The 20,148-nt window shown below is 38.4% G+C and overlaps 1 protein-coding gene across 1 annotated transcript in view; it reads left to right on the top strand.

The window, feature by feature from the left end:
- The window catches only part of AK5 (adenylate kinase 5), an 87,447-nt gene that overhangs the window by 64,796 nt on the left and 2,503 nt on the right, over positions 1-20,148 (top strand). The window contains exons 8-12 of the mRNA XM_010174419.1: positions 2,585-2,627; positions 3,669-3,713; positions 12,808-12,971; positions 13,992-14,108; positions 16,886-17,074. Coding sequence (XP_010172721.1) covers positions 2,585-2,627; positions 3,669-3,713; positions 12,808-12,971; positions 13,992-14,108; positions 16,886-17,074 — 558 coding nt within the window. The remainder of the gene's footprint in view (positions 1-2,584; positions 2,628-3,668; positions 3,714-12,807; positions 12,972-13,991; positions 14,109-16,885; positions 17,075-20,148) is intronic.

The following is a 20,148-nucleotide window of genomic DNA, read 5'->3' as shown; positions in this document are numbered from 1 at the left end:
TCACATAAAGCTGTGTACTGAGTTGTCTTACAGAATTACAAAGCATTAATTCTTATAGTATTATAAAATTTTCCCTTAGGGAAAAAAAGTGAAGAAAAAAGCAATTATTTTGAAAACAATACCTGCAAAGTGAGCAGTAAACAGAATTCATTATTTTGATGTTCTGGGTTCTGATCAATGTCACTGTCACACTTGCTGTTTACCTGCTTTTGAGTTGTAATTAGAATTCAGTGGCTTTTCACAGCCTTTGTTCCTTATGTGAACATGGGTTGTTGGTTAGTTAACCTGTTCTTCTATTAAAGCAGATATGTTTGCTCAAATAAAACAATCTGACAGCTTATTTAGTTTCAGTTCTGTCTCTAGTTTTTACATATTTCAGCTCTAAAAAATTAGAGCTGTTCCTGACTTTAACTGACATTTATTATCACCTGCTGCTCTGAGCAGCCCACCAGAGCTACAGAGGCAGTTTCATTCTGCAATTCTAGGGGAGAACAAAGCAGTATTTGAAAGTAGTGCCTCTTTCATTTGATTGTAAACTTGTGACTGTGATCTTGATCTTTAAAAGAAATGTTACACTAAACTTTGTGCCTAAAATGGTTTTGATCCATAAACCTTCAAAGGCATGATAAAAAGCTGAATCTAAAACAGGCCTTTTTATATGTAATATATCCTTTGCAGGGTCTAATTTTTTTGGTATTATTCTACAAAAGAAAAAGTATGTAGGGTTAATACTTTCACTTGAATTACAGGCAAGAGATGAATCTCTTCTTTTAAAAGGTTTTTTCTTTCCTGAAATACGCTCCTGCAAACATAGTGAATCCAGTTGCTTTTTTGTTATCCTTTTTTTTTTTCCCTTTTTTTTTTTTTAAGATAGTAGTTCTCCTACTGCACTGTAATAGGCTGAGAATTACTGTGAATCAAAAAATGAAAGTGTTCTATGTAGCCAGTGTAATGGTACTTCAGTCTAATGAAGAGTACTTCTGTTTCAGTGATAATGGGAACACAAGGAGAAACCTGCAAGAGTAGTGCAAATTACAGCAGTTTACCCATTCTATTCACCATGCTGTTCGTTTCACTTCCATCTGTTCATGCAGCTGTACAAATTTCTAACAGTGGCTATTTCTGACAGCATACTGCAGCACAACTGTAAGAAACTACAGTGTGATAACCTGGTGCTGTTTTGAGAGGACTGGCATAACATCTTCCATGCTGATACAGATGATGTAATAGGAGCATGTTATTGTCAGTGCTATTATTGATATTGTACAGACTACAGCTCTGATGGTTGTGGTGGGTTGACCTTGCCTGAATGCCAGGTGCCCACCAAGCCACTCTATCACCCCCCTCCTCAGCAGGATGGGGAGGGGAGAAAATAAGATAGAACAAAAACCCCAAACTTGTGGGTCAAGAAAAAAGGCAGTTTAATGGAAACAAAGCAAAGCTGCACGCGCAGAAGCAAAATTTGTTCTCTACTTCCCGTCAGCAGGCGATGTTTGGCTGCTTCCTGGGAAGCGAGGCTTTGTATAAGTAGTGGTTACCCTGGAGGACAAACGTAAATAACGAATGCCCTCCTTTCCCCCTCCATTCCCCTTGCTTTTATTTCTGAGCAGATGACATATGGTGTGGAGTATCCCTTTGGTCAGTTTGGGTCAGCTGTCCTGGCTATGTCCCCTCCCAAGACCTTCCCCAACCCATCCTACTGGGGTGGGGAAGGTCTTGTTGGAGAGACAGCCTTGGTGCTGTGCAAGCACTGCTCAGCAGTAACCAAAACTCTGAGGTGTTATCAACACCTTCCTAGCTACTAATACAAAACACAGCATTCTGAGGGCTGCTGTGAGGAAAATCAACTCCATCCCAGCCAGACCCAATACAATGGTGTGAGTATATTGACACTACATAACCTAGACTATGTCCAGCATATTTATAAATCTGATTTATAAGAACAATAAAGAATTCCCACTCAGACACACTTGCTGGCCAGTATTTGCAATTCTTCATTGGCTGTATTATACAGTATACCGTGGCCAAGTACCAGGAAGAAAACCATGCCAAGTTCTCCATTTCCCCGGTGTAATCCCTCTTTGTAGTTCAGCAGCCTTTGTAACAGCTTGCAGCTTGTGTAGCATTCTGAACGTAAACATGTTCAAGTTGTTTCAGACCAAAGACTAATTTCATCTTTATATTGCAGCTCACGTCTAGAACTTACTCCAGTATTGCCTTTCCACTACTAACAGGTTATCATACCATATTTATTTTGGAAGCAATTCAGCATGCACACTTGTTGTTTATATATCATGCTGGAACTGTGCAATTGGACAGTGAAAAAGCTGTTCCTCACAGAAACAATATGGCCCAGTTAATAATCTCAAGTTATCTTGCGTTCTCCATGCTCATATTCTTCCAACTAAAACAGTATAAACAGCATGTCTGCGACATTGTTAACCATATCTCAACATAGATTAAAACTAAGAGATTAGAATATGGGAAAGATATTAAGATATTAAGATACCAGATAAGTGTATAAAAGAAGAAATGCAAACTATGCAGAATATCCATTTCAATTTGTCAATTGCTTAATTAACAGGAGGAGGATCAGTCAAGTTTTTCTGGTTATGAGAACACAGGAGGTGAGTTTCTTTTTCAGAGTCATTTACCATTTAATTTTGAAACCTTTGATTTCTTCTTGTATTTAAATAGTTACTTAGAAGGTAAAGTGAGTTCAGGTTATTTATATTGTGCAAGTTACGTCTCAAAGGATTTTTATCATGTGAATTCTGTTTGAATGCCAGTTAAAGCTTGTAAACAACATTTCTCTTCACACTCTTTAGGCCAGTGGATCCAAAATTATTGGAGAATATTACTGTTAATCGTCATCAGATCTCATAGGTGTTTTCAGAAATTGGCAGTTATTAAAAGCTTGTTGGAAAGTATGAGCTGCTAAGAGTCTAAGGAATGAAAGGATTAATCAAAACCTTTTATGGCTAATGATATTTGTAATAAGAGATGTACACGCCACATAGTAAAAACCAACACTGTATGCAGTAAATTAATGTGTCTTGTAAATAATTAATTGCCTTCTGTACTGGTATAATCAGGCCAGTGACTGGGACTGAGACTAGAAGGAACTGCTTTTTAAAAAATACAGTGTCAGTAAAAGGCAAAGCTGTAGTGCATATATTAGTTTGGGGGCTAAAATAAGAGCACCACCTAGATTTAATTTAAGATTACTATTATTATTTGGCTGAAGGTAAGGCTCAAGGGAATTTAAGACTGTCTCTCAGATATAGTGCACTGAATGTAAAATCTGAATGGGGTGTGGACAAACTTCTGTAGCAATTATAATGTAATAACATTCAGGGAAGAATGCAATGGATGCTCAGGAGGCACATTATTACATCAAGACACATCTGCTTCTCTCCCTCCCTACTGCCTTATTTTCTTTCCCTTTTTTTAAAAGGGTAATTTTCAGGTAAAATATTTTTAACATACCTGCAGCGAGAAGTATAAAACTGGGGGATAAATAGGCTTGTGGAATTCCTTTTGGAATGCAGAGCATTAGAGCAGAAAGTAAATGTAGTAAAATCAGATCACCTTGCACAAGTGTGGAAAGTAGCTAAGATTAAAATTAGTAGCTCTTGCCAACTAAAGAATTTTTATTTTCATTTCAGACTTTTCAGAAGATCTGAAGAAATCAAACATGATTTTTGTAGTTGGTAAGTAGGATTCCTAATGTAACTGCTACATTTTAAAATCACCATGTTACCTAGTTTGTATTGGAAGTATATGATTTCTTTTAAAGTTTAGCAGAACAGTTTGGTTAAGAGTGTTTACACTACAATGGTGGTTTGGTCTTTCGAAAGGGAGTTGGGGTTTAATATCATGTTATTAACCTGGGTCTGACCATGCTAACAGCAGTTGTGTCAAGCTCAGAGCAAGAGTTATGTTTAAGTGTGATCAGGTTCAAAATTACCTCACTTCTTGTGCAGTTACAGTAGTGCTGTGTGTCCTCCCAGCAAAGCTACCTCACCAGCATTAGTTAAAATGTTACTAGATTGGATTTCTAACTCAGATTTTTAAGCGGAAAAAACCACAAACATGCCTGTTCACCTCTTCATTTGTGAAACAACTTTTGTACATACGAGTTTCTATTCTGCATGTTCTCAACGTGCTGTTAAAAAAAAATAAAAATCAATGGGCTAGTCACAGTCCGTGGTGCTCAGCCCACACCGAGGCTTTGCCAGTTCAAGGTCTACTTTATATTTGCTTTCTGGAAGTCCACAGAGGAAAATCACCATGTTAATGCCCATTATTATACAAGTGTGACTACTGTAATTAGCATGAACTTTGAACAGCCTTTTAAAACAAATTATAACCAGAAAATTTACAAGTTTCAGCTTGGTACTAGTTACTTGGAAAGAATAATTGCTTTTGTTTCAAGCAGAATTTTTCAGAACTGCTTTACAGTACAGAGCAGGAACAGCACATTTCCAAGGACGTAAGGATAGATACCCAAACGTGAGTAATTTCACATAAGAGCAAGGCACTTTTTACATTGTTTTTCCTAAGGGGAAAAAAAAAAAGTGACTTCTGAAATTAGTCATAAATGAATAGAAGTTTCATTCAGGATTCAGAGGTATCAAAAAGCATTCCGGTACCAGCAGGTTGAGGCAGGTGATCTTTCCTCCTTATTCAGCACTGGCAAGGCTGCATCTTGAGTACTGTGTCCAGTCTGGACTCACCAGTACAAGCAAGATAGTGACTTTATTGGAGTGAGTCCAGCGCAGAACCACAAAGATGTTTGAGGGACAGGATCCTCTTTCACACAAGGAGAGGCCGAGAGGTGGGACTCTTCAACCTGGAAAAGGGAAGACTCCAGGGGATCTTGCCAATATGTATCAATACCTACTGGGAGGTAGGACTTCATTGGCTACCCTCAACGAAGATTAGGGAGCCAGAATCTTTTCAGTATTGCCCAGTGACAGGACAAGAGAAAATGGGGACAACTTAAGCATCTGAGCACAAGAAAACACTTTGTTGTGAGGATAGTCAAACACTGGAACAGGTTCCCCAGAAAGACTGTAGAGTCCTGAACAACCTACTCTAGCTGACCCTGCTGCAACAGAGGTGTTGGACTAGATGATCCCAAAAGGTTCCTTCCAACCTAGAGGATTTTGTGAAAAGACAGCATGTTTAGGTGTTGTACTTTTATCTCTATCTTATACAGAACACAAACTGACTCAATTTATTGCAAACCTATGGTGGATATTATGTTTTTGGAAAACTTAGGTTACTGAAGAGTTCATTGGAGACTTTTATTAAGTGAAAGATGCATAACACTTAATTTTTCAGTCTTTAAGCAAACTGTAATTCCATGCTTACTGAAGTACATCTTCCTGCTGTTGGCTACAGTGACAAATTTTCATTCTCACTGCCTGACATATCGTATTGGAAAATTATGTTGGGGTTTGTACAAACAGAGATTTAAAAAAAAGTGGACATGCTCAAGGAATTTTGCCTCTGAAATTGTCCATGATAAGGCTTATTTTTCATTTATCTCTGGAGTCTCTTTTTCAAAAAGTAGTTTTTAATTTTCACTTCTAATTTTTATAGGCCATCTACTATCCATCTTCCAGTTTAAAACTGAAAACACACCTTTTCCCTATTTATTCCTGCTTTTAAATCTATCTCAGACATTCTAATAAATGCTTTCTAAGAAGAGAGGAAAATTCTGCTTAATCAGAAGTCTAAGTTGTCTTTGTTGAAAAAGTTATAATGAAAAGCTTGACTAAGTCCAAACATGGGTTACTTGTCAACAAGTTATGTAGAATGATTTATACTTTTTCCCCAAAGTGTCCCTTCTTTCCCCATTGTCCCACCCCTGAAAAAGCTTCTTGAAGTCTGATGTGAAGAGTAAGGATATATTTTATCTGGATTTTGTTTGGGTGGGGTATTTTTTTTTTTATTATTTGCTTGGTTTTTGTGATCGACATGAAATGCTCACACTTGCTTATTTGGCTGCAAAATCTTGATTTTACTCCATCTAGGCAGTGAAGGTGAATGGTATTTCCTAGAGACAGATTTCTTGCTGGTGGTAGATTAGAGTGGCCACAAGTGTTTGGTTTTGGATTTTTGTTTTTTTACTTATGGCCTTTTCAGGCAGGTAAATCTGCCTGAATCACTTGCTGACCCTTGTGCACTCCAGGTCTAACACTTACACACTAGCCAAATGCATGCCATTTGCCTAGGCAGTAAAGTTGTTTTACATATCAGTCAGGAGCTGAAGTTTGATCCATGTGAACTGTGCAACAACAAAATAAAACTTTGAAGAAGCCTCACAGGAGTGGAACAAAACTGTCAAGCTTGGTGGGGGAGGAGGACTGGGGGGAGAAAGAAAAAAAACAAAACAAAAAAGAATCACAGATTCTAAGTGGCTAATACTCCATTGCAGTGACAGCACTGGGAATGGTCAGGCCATGATACCTTGGCTAGAAAGAAAGCAGACAAGATGGGTTGGAATATCCTGCTGTTGATATTTGAATGGGAAAAACTGTGTCAATCTCAGGTGTCATTAGGAATGTTTACTCATTACATAGATGTATTCATGAGGAGATAAGATACTTGTAAAAATGTTTTAAAACTAGAGTTCTAGAGATGTGCATTTGCAGTAGTTTACAAACTAATTGAAATAAATGCACCATCTGCCATAGCTGACAAATTGAGATACTGTTTATAAGACAAGGGGGAAAAAGCAAACAATTCCCTCCCCTACTAATTTCCCTTGAAAATTGTCCAAAAGGGAAAGAAAAACAAAATAATCTAATTAGCAAAGATTTACATTAGTGCTAATGTAGGAATTAATTGGAATAACAGTCAACTGTGATTAATTAAGCAACAATGTCAATCTTTTATCCAGACAGCAAAGCAGAGACATAGAACCAGCAAGTTGAAAATATGGGAGATAACAACAGGGTAATCAAAGAGGCAAAACCAAGTTAAATTTGGCCTGTAAAGTAAAATCCAAGAGAAAAATAAAAAATTAAACAGATGCAATATTTAGGCAGTGCTCTAGTATTCAAAACTTATCTAACTATTGCCAGTCACTAAAAAAAAAATTAACCAAAGAATAAACCTTTTCAATCAGAGCAACATGAAAAGTAAAATCTTAACCAGGATGAGCAATATATGATTTTATCTTTCTTAACTAACATGATACTCCATATCACATCCAGAAAATTGTCATATGTAACAAAGATACTGGGAGCATTATCCCTCCATATCCTCTGCAGGAGTTTCGTAAAACATAACCACATTTGGCTCTGATTGAGGCTGAAACTGAAGCAGAAAGTTTTCAAGAATCTTTCTGCGCTTTGGATCAGAAACAAGCTCCCTGCTTACTCTTAAATGGAGTGTTTAAAACTTAAGTCAATGTATGCAATTTCCTCTGTAGAATCCTTCTTATGTTCTTGCTGATAAACCAAAGCTGATGATGGTTTAAGCTCAGTGTAAATAAGGCCAGCTTTTCAGCTGACACAGAAGATATTATTGCCACCTGCACTTACAGGGAAAACGTTATCAGCTGCAGTCACTAGCTTCTTGTGCTTACAACAACAAACCAAAACAAAACCAAAAAAACCCCAGACCCACAAACCTCAAAACTCCCTATTTGTCTGAGGTATGTCAGACAACTGACGTACTTGATCTAAGCATCTGAACAACTTGATCTAACCGAATTTAGCACTGCTTTGAGTGTTTTACCAGATGAGATCACTTACAACCTAAATTATTCTACAATACCTGTATTACAGCTCCTTCTACAATCAGACAGGCATAGGATCAGCAGTGCTGATAATTAAAACCCCAGTCAGTCCAAGTGCTAACTGTAGAAGCTGATGAAAGCTGCTTTCTCTAACTTTCCATGAAATGATCACCATGTTTTCTTTAAGAGGGATGAAAACTCATTGGTGTCGCAGGACATCACATCACTCTGCCAACATGTGCTCCAGGTTTGTTTCTATTGAGAAGCCTTCAAATGCCATGTTCTGCAGCTAAGGCTTATTTTTATTTGTATAAATAATTCAAGTAGCATTGATAGAATTGCCAAACTGATCAAGTCCTCCAAAATCATAGCTTGAATATAAGGATAACTTGACTGGTGTTAATTTGATTTCAATTCTGACTCCTGAGGCTCCATTGTGCAGCTAGGTTTCCCCTACAATCACTTTTCCATGATCCAGAGATGATACTCATTATGAAAACAAGGTCTAGAAATTGAAACATTTTAGAATGAATAGTGGGACTCTCCTGTAAATCCTACTGCTGGCATTTTATGTAAATGTTCATAGTATTTTGGTATAAAACAAACTCATAAGATTTGGTAAGTTTAAAACAGAGACATCTCAGTCTGTCTGTATGACAGTTCTGCTTTATTAATATTTCTGGCAGTAAAGTCAGTTCACGTACTCCTCACATTGCTTGGTCCTGTCCCTGCTCACTCCCAGTGGCTGTCCCAGCTCCCTCTAGCATCATTAATTCATCTTCTTGTGATGTTGTGCTCTAGGCCAGACCAGTGCATTTGAATCACATGCCTAGGCTTGCAGTCTTTCATAGTCTGGGGGCAATTGGTGCATGAGGGAAACCAGATGTAAGAGACTCGAATTCTTAAACTGAGATCTTTCACTGATCTAAGGCAGGCTGCAGTGAAACATTCTGAAGTGCTGCTTGGGCAGTTGTCATTGCTCCCTTCTCACCGAGATCACTCTTTTTCTCCCCTTGAAGTGCTCTTTGTGAAGCATTTCTGCAGTCAATAATTAAACGGGGAAATGTGACCACCTAAGTTAGCATTGCTACCAGAAAGTTATTTACCAGAAGATCCCCTTACAGTTTCACAGGCAGCTGAATCAACATAATGGAAGGGAAAACTGTGCTGAAGGAGTGAATGGACCTTTTAATCCAGCCTTATCTACAGAAAAGCAATATACAGAATTGTATTTCATTTCTATGCTCTATCTAGTACCTTGGTTCCAGATACTTACTTACTGTTTGTATCAGAAAGCACAAAGGGACACACAAAGGATTCGGTTTCCAAGGGTAATCCGACTGATACAAAGTGTTTATATGCCTAATCTGCAATTTTCTGTTAAATTAATGAATGAGCTTTAAAGCAAGATGTACTGCACTTAGCAATGCTAACATAATACAGAAGTATGCTAACATTGAAGAACTGCTGGTAGTTCTACATTCTCCTACAGCTTACAGGTCACAGCACAACAGTCATTTTCTAGGCTTTAACTCTTTATCTTTATGTCATATGAAAATCAAAAGACAACATGATTAATCTGAATAGCAAGTTACTATGAATCAGTCCGTCACTGGTTTTCCAAAATATATGTAGGCAGAGTAAAAGATGTCAGCATACAGAAAAATTACAGTGTTCACAAAGAATCTTACGCCTTCACAACAAGAGTGGGGACGTATTTTCCTCCTCCTAACAATTGAGCCATTGGGAAAACATCACTACTTTTTTTTTTTTTTTTAAAAATGCATAGATTTAATAAAGGGACCATCTAAAAGAACAAAATACAGCAGTACAAAATGATAGTAAGCCTCACAACTGCAGGGTTAATTTACTGTTAAAGCTGCTTACGTAGCAGTCCTATAAGTCTATGACTTGAGCAGGAAGGAAGTATCTAATTAGTAAGGAAATGCACTTTCATATTCTTTCCCACCTAAATAGTTCTTTTCCAGTCACATTAAATACTGGCCTTCAGACGGAGACAAGACTAACTAGCACTTGAACTTCAGGCATGTAAATTAATACTAGTGTAAATGCTGCGTATGTGTTCAGCCCTCAAAGCTGAATTTCCTCAGGGGCATTCAGCTTCTTCTAAGATCAGGCCAAACAAAAATGCTATCTCATGCGTCAACAAGAAAGCACAAGACTTCGTAAAGTGGGTCATATACATTTACCAAGCAGTAGGATGCTTTGCTACTCATCAAATGATGCTAAGTTAATAGCAGTGGCCATAAAAATTGCCATTTTCAGCACATAAGGATTATTTAATTATGTCTTTTCCTCTTTAAAGATCTCAGCATTTTAATCTCAGCTTTGTTGGAACTCTTCTATGAAGAATAAACATGGTCAATTTTAATTAATGTTTTCAAGGGACAGTAACTCTCATTATGTTGTATGCCTTGCATATTGTGTCATTCTGACAGTGTTCTTTTTTAAATTACTAACAGATAGAAACACATCAACTTTTCTGAACATTTACCTGCTAAACAACCAAAAATTGTCATTGTATTGTTATTTCTAAACAGAGATCTAGTTTACTTAGTATATGAAGGGACATTATGAAATTTCTGTTTCAGCTCTACTTACACAAGAGAAACAGTTATGTAAGAAACAGAATAATCTTTGTAGCTGTTTCTTTCTAATACTGTGTATATACACCAAATAAATAGGATGAAATTACTGCACTGCTAATATATTCAAGGCCAAGAGACAGAATGTGTAGACAAACTTACTGTTCTAAAAAACTAAAACAGACCAGAAATAAAATTAACTGCCACTACAGTTATTTAACTGTCTCATTACAGATAATTTGCCTATAATTTCTCTGCATCTATTTCTCTGTAGCCACTCTTGTTTATTCCTTGCTTTCTTTCAATTGGTGCTTTAACAAGAGTATTGTTCTTCCTATTAAAGCAGTAGGAGAACAACATGCAAACCACATTGTCAAGAAAATGAAACTAACTGTGACAAAGATACTTCTAGTTAGAGTCGTAGCACAAATGTGGTTCTCACACCATGGGCTGATAATTGTCTTTGTGAAGCTGAAGTAAAATACTCCAGGCTACAGCAGAGGAAGCCATTCCTTCTTATTCTCAGCTACAGTACTTTAACTTATCTGAAAATCATATTCTCAAAGCAATTATTTCTTAAGTTGAATGCAAAAGTTAGAAGAAAGTTCGAGTCAGGCAGAGATGGTGCCAAATTCATGCTGTTGTGAACATGTTATTCTTATATTTGTTCGTGGAAAGATAAACAAAAAGGAAAAACACGTATTTTCTAGCATCTTAAATCCAAATAATAGAACTGTATAGTCATATTTTCAAGTCCCAACAGTTGATAAATACTCAAGTCACATGCTTAAAAAAAACATTGAAAAGAGGAGAGTTCTTTTCATCTTGGCTTGGCCTCTTGATTTTTGAGCACTGTCTCCCTACAAGGGTATAATTACCTCCTACTGCAGTAGATCTCTTGAATAGATCCATCACAGATTGTAAAAATGCTGCTGTACACCTTGAAATTTTTCCCCAAATCCTGATATTGTCACAACAGAAGTCGGCTTTCCTGCCCTGCCCCAGCCCCAGCACCAACATGGCCCCCAGCCCTCCCAGCCTGTTCAGCCCTCCCAAGGAGCTCACCTCAGCTCTGCCAGCAGCTCTGGAGGCCACAGCCACAGGAATGGGATTCCAGAGAAGCATCTTCCAGCAATTTTCATGGACTGCCCGTCTCTCCAGCCAGGCTGGAGCAGCTGCTGCTGCTGCTCAATGAGCAGCTGAAGAGGCATTTGCTGTTTCTGAGGGTTGGCCTTCAGGGTGAGGAAGGAAAACCAGCCACCTCCATTAAGGAGGTGGGACACGGCAATGCCAGCACCTGCAGAGTGAGGAAGTGTCCAGAGCCTCTGAGATAGCTCCAGAAAAAGGGCACTTGCCAGAGTTTTGAGACTCTTGAGGTGGCAGCAGCTCTCTTGTTGAAGGAAGCAGAGAGGCTTGAGGTGCCATTTCTATCAGGAAGACACCTACAGCCTTCACCTGAGCATTCCTTCCACCCTCTGTCTCCTCACAGGCCCCCGGGAGATGTGAGCACCCAGCCTGCAGCTGCAGGGAGGTCCTTCCCTTCAGCCTGTGGAAAAATCACTTGAGCAGCTTCACCTGAGCACCCTGTGGGCTGAGACAGCCCTTCACCCCTCTGGCTCTTTGACTCTGGGCCTGGTTCAGATATGGTTTCCAGCTCCAGTTGTGGGTGTAGGAGGGCGGGTGGTGGCAAGGAAGGTCTCCATGTGCCCTTCATTGCTGAGCACTTTACTCTGACACCTCCCTGCAGCATCCATGAAGAGCAAGCCAGTACGGCAGCTGCAGGGAGCAGCACAACCGAGCCTTTGTCAGCGTTTAGCAGCTCCAGTACCTGGCTCTTGGTTATCGACAGACACACCAGCACGCGAGAGCTCTCCAGCTCACAGGGAAAGGGTGCAAGCACAGTGAAATTTTGCTTTCACATTTACCACGGTGCAAAGGGGTTTAGTTACTGTACACCTGTGCACATTCCACATAATGGAGGCAGGTTTCACCATCTCTTTGCCCATGCTTTCACATTTCACAAACGGGGGGCAAAATATTTTCCTCCCAAGGATGCAGTGAACATTAGTTGCTAATATTTGTTGCAGGTATCAAGCGAAACATATACTGAGTCAAATACCCTTCCCCACTGGCTGTCTGTTTCATGTTTTTCCTTTACATGGTAATAGGGTTTTAGAAACAGGTTCTCTTCTGCAAGAGATTTCATAATGTTGTGACTCCTTCAACTTTGGTACACATTTTTGAGTCAGCAGGGTAGTGTATTGGAAGGGCAGCACATGACTTGTTCTACCGTATAAAGTGTCTTTGACCAAAAAAAAAAAAAAAAAAAAAAAAGATGCAAAATAGGCAGTCTCATCAATTTCCTCCCATTTTCTTGGTTGCTATATTTTGAGAAAAGGCAGATATTTATTCTTTTCTAATTCAAGATATTTTTCCCTCACACAGGTGGCCCTGGCTCTGGCAAAGGTAGCCAGTGTGAACAGTTAGCCAAGAAATACGGATTTACTCATCTGTCCCCTGGTGACCTTCTCCAAAATGAGTTATCATCATTGTCAGAGAGAAGTAAATTGATCAAAGACATCACGGAATGTGGTGAACCTGTGCCTGGCGTAAGCAATGGTTTTATTTGGAGCCCTAATGGTTAAACAAAGGCAGTGGTAGGTAGATTGTCTAAAAGGGTGGAAATAAGAGACAAGAGCTGGTGATTGCCATTTAAGTAAAATTAATCTGCAACTTGAAGCATAAGTTTCCTCAATGACAGATCTGTGGCACTTCTTTATCCCTTATATGCCAGTATTTCTTTACATTTCAGACTCACATAGGAAACAGCTTAGTCATGAAATACAGTGAGACAGGTGCTGTGCTATGCATTGCAGAATGTAAGAATAAGTACAGGAAACAGAAACTTTATGTCCATTTTATAGCTTCATATTTCAGATTCAGAGCTGGTCTTCCTGGCAGCTGTTCTAATTTACAATACCTATAGCAGTTCCCTGCAGAGCTGGCTGACATCCCAGAGCAGTTGGACTGCAGTTTAATGGAGACTATGAAGATAGACTGTGGTGTTGTCAGCTGGACTTGACTTTTACATGGCAGGTCCACAGCCCCAACTCTTGGTGGGCCTTCAGCAAGTGCAGCTAGATTATAGGATGCATTTATTAATGAAAGTTACTGGGAAGTGCTGCTTAGGGGAAACTAAAGCTGAGGCTTGATTTTGATTGCTTTGCTCTTCAGTGTTTGGTGTTTGGTCAGATGGGTCTCTTACCACTTTCCGTGTAATATAATTATATCAATGACATAGCAAAATGCAATCAGATGGGAAGGTGTACTCCAAAGTTGCACAGGTATTAACATTAATTTTGAATCTGTGAAATATTCTCAGCTATCTAGAGGACACTTTGGGAACTCTTGGATGGGTTGCAGCACTATATTTGTTTAGCATAGCTGGTCCTGAGAGAAGAAGAAGTAGGGTGCCCTGCTACCTACAGGACAAGAAAAACATCTGCATTCACAGGACCTGCTTTTAGTAAAACAAGGCAGTTCTCTAGGGCGTAGGACTAAAGTCAGTGTAACAAACAAAGTTGTCAATCTTTCTTATTAATTACCAAGTAACTCTCTTTGCAATGCAGGGTATTGTCCTAGAGCTACTGAAGGAAGCCATGGTTTCCAAGTTAGGGGACACAAAAGGATTCTTGATCGATGGGTATCCCCGGGAGCTGAAAGAAGCAGAAGAGTTTGAGAGCAAGGTGACCATATAATTGTAATGTTGTTGTAACTCCTATTAAGATACAACTGTACTTCTGATGCTGCTTGAGTCCCTGTCTTTAGCTGATTGCAATGAGATTGCATAAAGAGCCAATCCAACAGAGTTGTGCTGCTGATCACTGAAACTTTGGCACCCCATCAATATAGCAACTCCAGCTTTTGCCCTCACCTACACAGACTCTGTAATATCAGGAAAAATAAAGACTGATTTTACTCAAATTTAATGTAAACCAGGAACAATTCACATTTAGTGGAAAGCACCATTTTTAGAATGTTTCTTATTCCAGTGGATGGCTGATATACTCATGAAAATCTCATCAAGCACTAATTGATGTACATTCATGAAAGCACCTACCTTCACAGTTAATATCTCTTACTGTTTTGCCAACCCTGGTAAAGCTTGCTGCCACTTTGAAACAGCAAAACACAGATTAAATTTTTGTGATGAGTATCAGGTGGCATAGACATAAAAAGAGCGTTTTGCAAGTGACTGCATGGCAGTTCAGAGCGTTATCAGTTTCCTCAATATGTGCTAAGACCTACTGAGAAGTCTCAGCTGTACATTTCTCAATCTGCAGAAAATACTCTATATAAGCCTCATGCATGAATTTGCCAGGGTTTAGGAGAAAAGAAGTGGTGAACTAGGGGAAATAGTTAAGTATATATTCTGTCATATTACACTCCACAAATGTCCTACGTGCATTTGGAAGGTTATAAAACTTTATTGAATCATCTGTTTTCTCCCTGAACCTTTAGCTGCTTATTTAGTTGATTACCATAAAAGCCTACAAGATTTAGGCATCAGAAGCTGGACAAAATAATGGGCAATAGGATTTGCTATAGAAGCCATTCACAGAGATGTTGATATATTAGTTCCTTTACTAAAATGCCACAGACTATTAAAAAGTCCTGGGGATTTCTTCATTTTGTGTAGAAGAAGAAACTATTTCAGCAGTGCTGCTTTTCTGGCAGACATATGTGTCATGTCCTGTGAACACTGTTGTGTGCTATAAAGTAGGACTTAGAGATTGGAGTGTCCTGGACTGAGGCAATGCCAGGCAAATAAGTCTTGATGCATCCAGTGCAACAGCAAAGCCCCTTTCAGTTCCTGTAGACACTGTAGCAGCAAAAGATCCTGTAGTCCTGAGCTGCCTTTGGCACTTGGATTAAAATACAAGGACCTCAAGTGATAATTTTGACTGTGCTAAGTCATCCCTGTTGTATCCATGTATCCACTTCACTTTTCACAGGGTGAACTTAGCTGGCTGTAAGCGGCTCAGTAAGTCTGTGAAGCTTTTTTTAAATGAGTCATTACTGAGATAATGCTTTATAGTTCTTTCTAAGGGGCGATTATAATTGAATGAAAAGAGGTGGACATCAGGCTTTATTAATTAATGGTGTCAAAGTGCAAATGAATAATGCAACATATCTACATGATGTGTAAAAAGCATTATAATTGTTAATGAAGAGCTGTTCTATGTAGAAGACATCAGGAATAGTGCTTATACTTAAAAGCTTGACAGCCCTAAATAGATTTAGCTATTTAGAAACAGCTTATTCTCCAGCCAGTTTTGCCCAATTCTGTTCTATGATATAATTGTACTTTAGCTAGCCATAATTGTAGAGAAGCTCATGTCTCTCTTCCCTCCTCAGGCTTTCTTCTAGGTGAGAAGTAGAAAACAATATTAAATTGTAAGTTCCATATCATCAGGTGGAAGATACCCAATAAAATAGAGTAAAGACCCAATACATTAGACTTGTTTGGCTTCCTGCAGATGTCCCCTCAGCATGCATTATTTAAGCTAAATTGTGTAAGTAAAACAGTAATTAAAAAGAAAAAGTAGTAAAAAATGCTGTAGTGACTGATAGAAGCATTACTTTTTGCAGTTTTTAACTGGGAAGAATTAAATTTCTGTAACATTTTGAATTCCACAGAATAGCTACATTGAAACTTGTAAGAGAACCATAGATTTTTCAAAAGCAATCGGACTCATTATGTCAAACAAGAAACTGTTATCTGGTCCTACCAGTCAGTAGACTCCTTCATATCCCCATTGTAAGGTGATGGTATAACTGATGAAAGGAATCATTCCTCATTTATTCTATTATAATTTAGAACAGACCATGGAATTCCTCATCTGGAGCTAGGAGGAAATAACTCACCATCCTGGTCCAATTATACAAAAAGGATGTTTGTTTTAATCATTGATTTAGCCGAGATCTTTTTAACTTTTCAATCTAAGTGTTTTGCACTGTTAAAACTGCCTTGTTGGCTTTTTTAATCCCAAAACCCAATACTGCTGCTGCTAATAGCATTAGTGTTTTCTGGGCTGTGTGGAAAAAATGGATGGATAAAAGCCTGTCATTGAACTGTCTGACATAATCCTTTGGCTTCAGCTGTCTCTTAGAAAGTCATTAAGGTAGTAGAAAGGTCAACATAATCCAGGTATCCTCAGTCAAATGAAGGCCTAACATGAAATATTTACCTTTAGAATATTTCTTCCTTTAAGGGCTGTCAACAAAGGTAGCAATGGCAGTTTCCATATAGCCTTGATCCTGAATACTGAGACCTCTAAGTGCTGCTACAATAAGAGGTGTTTGTTAATAAGCATAATTTCTGCATAGACAAATATGAAAGTAATTTGCTAATAAATTCCTTGCTTACTCTTTTGGTAGCATTTCTTTTTAAAGTTATCCAAACTAAATCAGTTTTACCAGGCCAGTGGCCGGAATACTTATTGTTTTTATTTGCCTCTAGATTGGGGAACCAAAACTTGTGTTCTGCCTGGACTGCTCTACAGAAACCATGACCAGTCGCCTTCTGATGAGAAATCAGAGCAGTCAGCACTCTGATAACACTGAAACCATCAAGGAAGGAATTGAAAGTTATTACCAAGCATCAAAACCTTTGATTGCATACTATGAAAGGAAGACACAGTTATGCAAGGTAAATTGCTTGACCTTTTGAATTAAATTATGGCTTTTTACTTCCTTTATTTGAGCAATATTTGGAAAATACTGACATGACACGATTTATGAACTGTATTAGTTTCTGTATTTTCCATTTTGTTCCCATCTGACACTTCCATGCTTTGTTTGCAACTTCTACAAACTTCTGAGTTCCATAGTACAATTTGAAAGAATAAAAGCCTAGATTTATCCTAAGTCTGAGAACACAGTCATTAAGAATTCTCTTTGCTTTACTTGCACAGAAGGACAAACGTATATGGTTGTAACAGCATTCCCATTTTAATCAATTACAATTTTATGACCTTCTCTAAACCTAGAGTTATTGTGCATAGAGCCATTCATAAATAACTAATAAGATATTAGAAATTGAACATTTTTGCATTCTGCTGACCTCTGAACAAGAACAGTGACCTGATGAAGCTGCCAAAAGATCAGGATTCTGAAATTTCCCTTTGACCAAGATTACCTGTCAGTGTTTCTGCTCAGCAGTGGAAGCGTGACGCATGCATGAAGGGTGGAGAATTTGGGTGCAGATGAAACATTTGTGAACCTGACAGGAATAAATAACAGTGATCCTTCCAGCCACCCAGCTGAGATGAAAAACTGATGTAACTCATGGGAATGTATTTACAAGGAAAGATAAACTGACTGAAGAATGCAGGTCAAAGAATGACAGTGTCCTCTGCTCACTTTTCTGCTAAGGCACTAATATTCCAAATTGTGTTCTGGAAGGTAGAGTAGTTGTAACAGTAAGTTAGAAATTTTCCAATTATTTTTTTAAAAAATCATGTTTTGGGTATATAGTTTAATATTCCATAATTTCTTTCATAGTCAGTTATAGATCACCCACCTGCTGCTAAGGACAGCAAGTGGGTGCTTTTTAACAAAGACCTCATCTGAAAGTGCAAGGACTGAAAGCACCACTCACAAAAATGACAGTTGCAAGCTGCCTGATTCTGTGGGAATCAGATGTTTCAGATGAATGAAATGAAACAAAATGTACTGTGGTAGCTGTAGTAAGCAGGTAGATACTGTTGGTTTTAAATTTATTTCTCAGTGATTTCCAAGGCAGCTGGAAAGAAAAGTGCATCTGAAAATCTAGTAGACACCTAGTTGTGTTTTAACATGGCTAAATGCAAATACCTTTGAATATATGGCCTTCTGTCAATCGAGAAGAAAGAGAGAGAAAAAAATGATTGTTTTTAATATCTGACTCATCCTTTAAAGCTTTTTTCAAGTGACAGTATGTAGGAATGTAGTAAGTAATGGAGAAGAGCAATGCTTGGTAGCCAAGCAAGACAAAACTGATCCTACCTAGCTAGTGTAAAACATCTAGTAGGTGTCTTAAATACAAGTTCTCTTTTCAAAGTCATCTGAAGAAAAGGGGCATGAGTATAACAAATAAGGTAGGCAGTCCATAGCAGAGCATTTTCAAGGATATCCAAAACCTTCACTATTTCAGATCACACACTATGGAAGCTTAGCCTACAAAATTCAACCAAAATGCATTTCTTTTTCTGTTTCTGTTTCTTTCTCTTTCTTTTTCTTTTTTTCTTTTTCTATGGTGTTGTTCTACTGTTTCTTTCTAAAATCAGTTGAAGTCACATGCTGGGTAAGCAATACTTACTGGATTCTTACTGCAAACATTTTCCATAACCATTATGAAAGAACGAGTGACTATCCACTCTCTCACAGTCTTCCACTTCTGAGCCCTCCTATGCTGATCCCCTGTTAGAAGTTTCTCTGGGGAGGGACAAATGTGTACTTTTCCCTTTAGAGAAGGGATGATCAATGCTAATAGTGATAGCAGGTATGTAATTTATTTCTGTCTTTTGAAGGGTTGTCAGAGAATCATTAACCCTGGCAGGTAAGTAGGTGAGGAACAAAGGAACGAGTGTTTCTATGTCACTCCCCTTGGTGGCTTGTGACCCATTAGATGAGATACCAGCCTAGAAAGATACATCAGAAACATTAGCAGGCGATTATAGATAAAACACAATAGCAAATTCATGCCAAATGCAGATAGGTATCAGGGCAGCATGTTTCCATTGGATTTACAGCTTGATGCCTTGCTTGGAGAACCAGGTACTGCACTGTCTCAGAGAGGTTTTTGACGCTCTTTTTAAAGACAAAGATATGAATGTTGGTGACAACAGAGCTGAACTTCACTGACTTTCAAAAAGAAGCTTCTAATTAGTGAGTTTATTCCAGAGTCTCAGTGTATCTTTCTGAAAGCAGTGGTCCTCAGCCATCGTCTCTACAGACAGTTGGGTTTTTCTCAGTGGCAGTATACATTTAGGGTTCTAAATCCAAACCTACAATAAATGGAGATTTGATGACAGAAAATTTAATTGGCTGATTTTAATGCCAGAAGGAGTGACATTGTACTATGAAGATTATTGCTCCAGTCATTTTTCATATGAGCTCATTAAATTTCTCTGTATTTGAAGTTACCTAAAGCCATAGTGGCATTTGAAAACTGGAAGCACTATGGAAAACTGTATCTGGATCTTGCTTTTAAGAGAAGAAAGTAGCCTTGAATAACCTTGAAAACGGTCCTAATTTACAAGGTTTGTTACAATCTATGAAAGAGAAATACACAGTTTTCTCTCCTGGAGTTGCAGAGAATGTCACTGAATTACTGCGGTACTAGCTGTGAATTATTGTCACATTAAGTTAGTTTTGTGCCACGACTTTAAGTTAGTTTTATGAATTGGACCTTTGTTATATAGGAGGCCAGCATGGGAAGCACTGGGGCTATCATTAGTCACGCTCATCCATATTTTACTGTGACATTTAGGAAGGCAGTGTTTCAGCCAGTCATAAAGGGCAGCAATTTCCGTGCTCACAAACCTAATTCTTCATCACAATGGCCTAGATCTAGACCTGAGTATCAGTTACCAGTTCTAGAAGAGGTTGCCAAAAAGCCAGTGGTAGTCAGCTCTGCTGATGAGGTTAGATCAGTTATCCAGTGCAGATGTATTTATGAAACAAAGACATAATAAAAATACATATTAAGACAAGAGAGCTTTGAAATGGCTGTGGCCTTCA

The sequence above is a fragment of the Antrostomus carolinensis genome, unplaced genomic scaffold (genome assembly GCF_000700745.2).
Source record: "Antrostomus carolinensis isolate BGI_N321 unplaced genomic scaffold, ASM70074v2 scaffold14128, whole genome shotgun sequence".
Taxonomy (NCBI): domain Eukaryota; kingdom Metazoa; phylum Chordata; class Aves; order Caprimulgiformes; family Caprimulgidae; genus Antrostomus; species Antrostomus carolinensis.
Note: the sequence above shows the minus strand (reverse complement) of the source record. Positions and strands in the feature narration are given on the sequence as shown.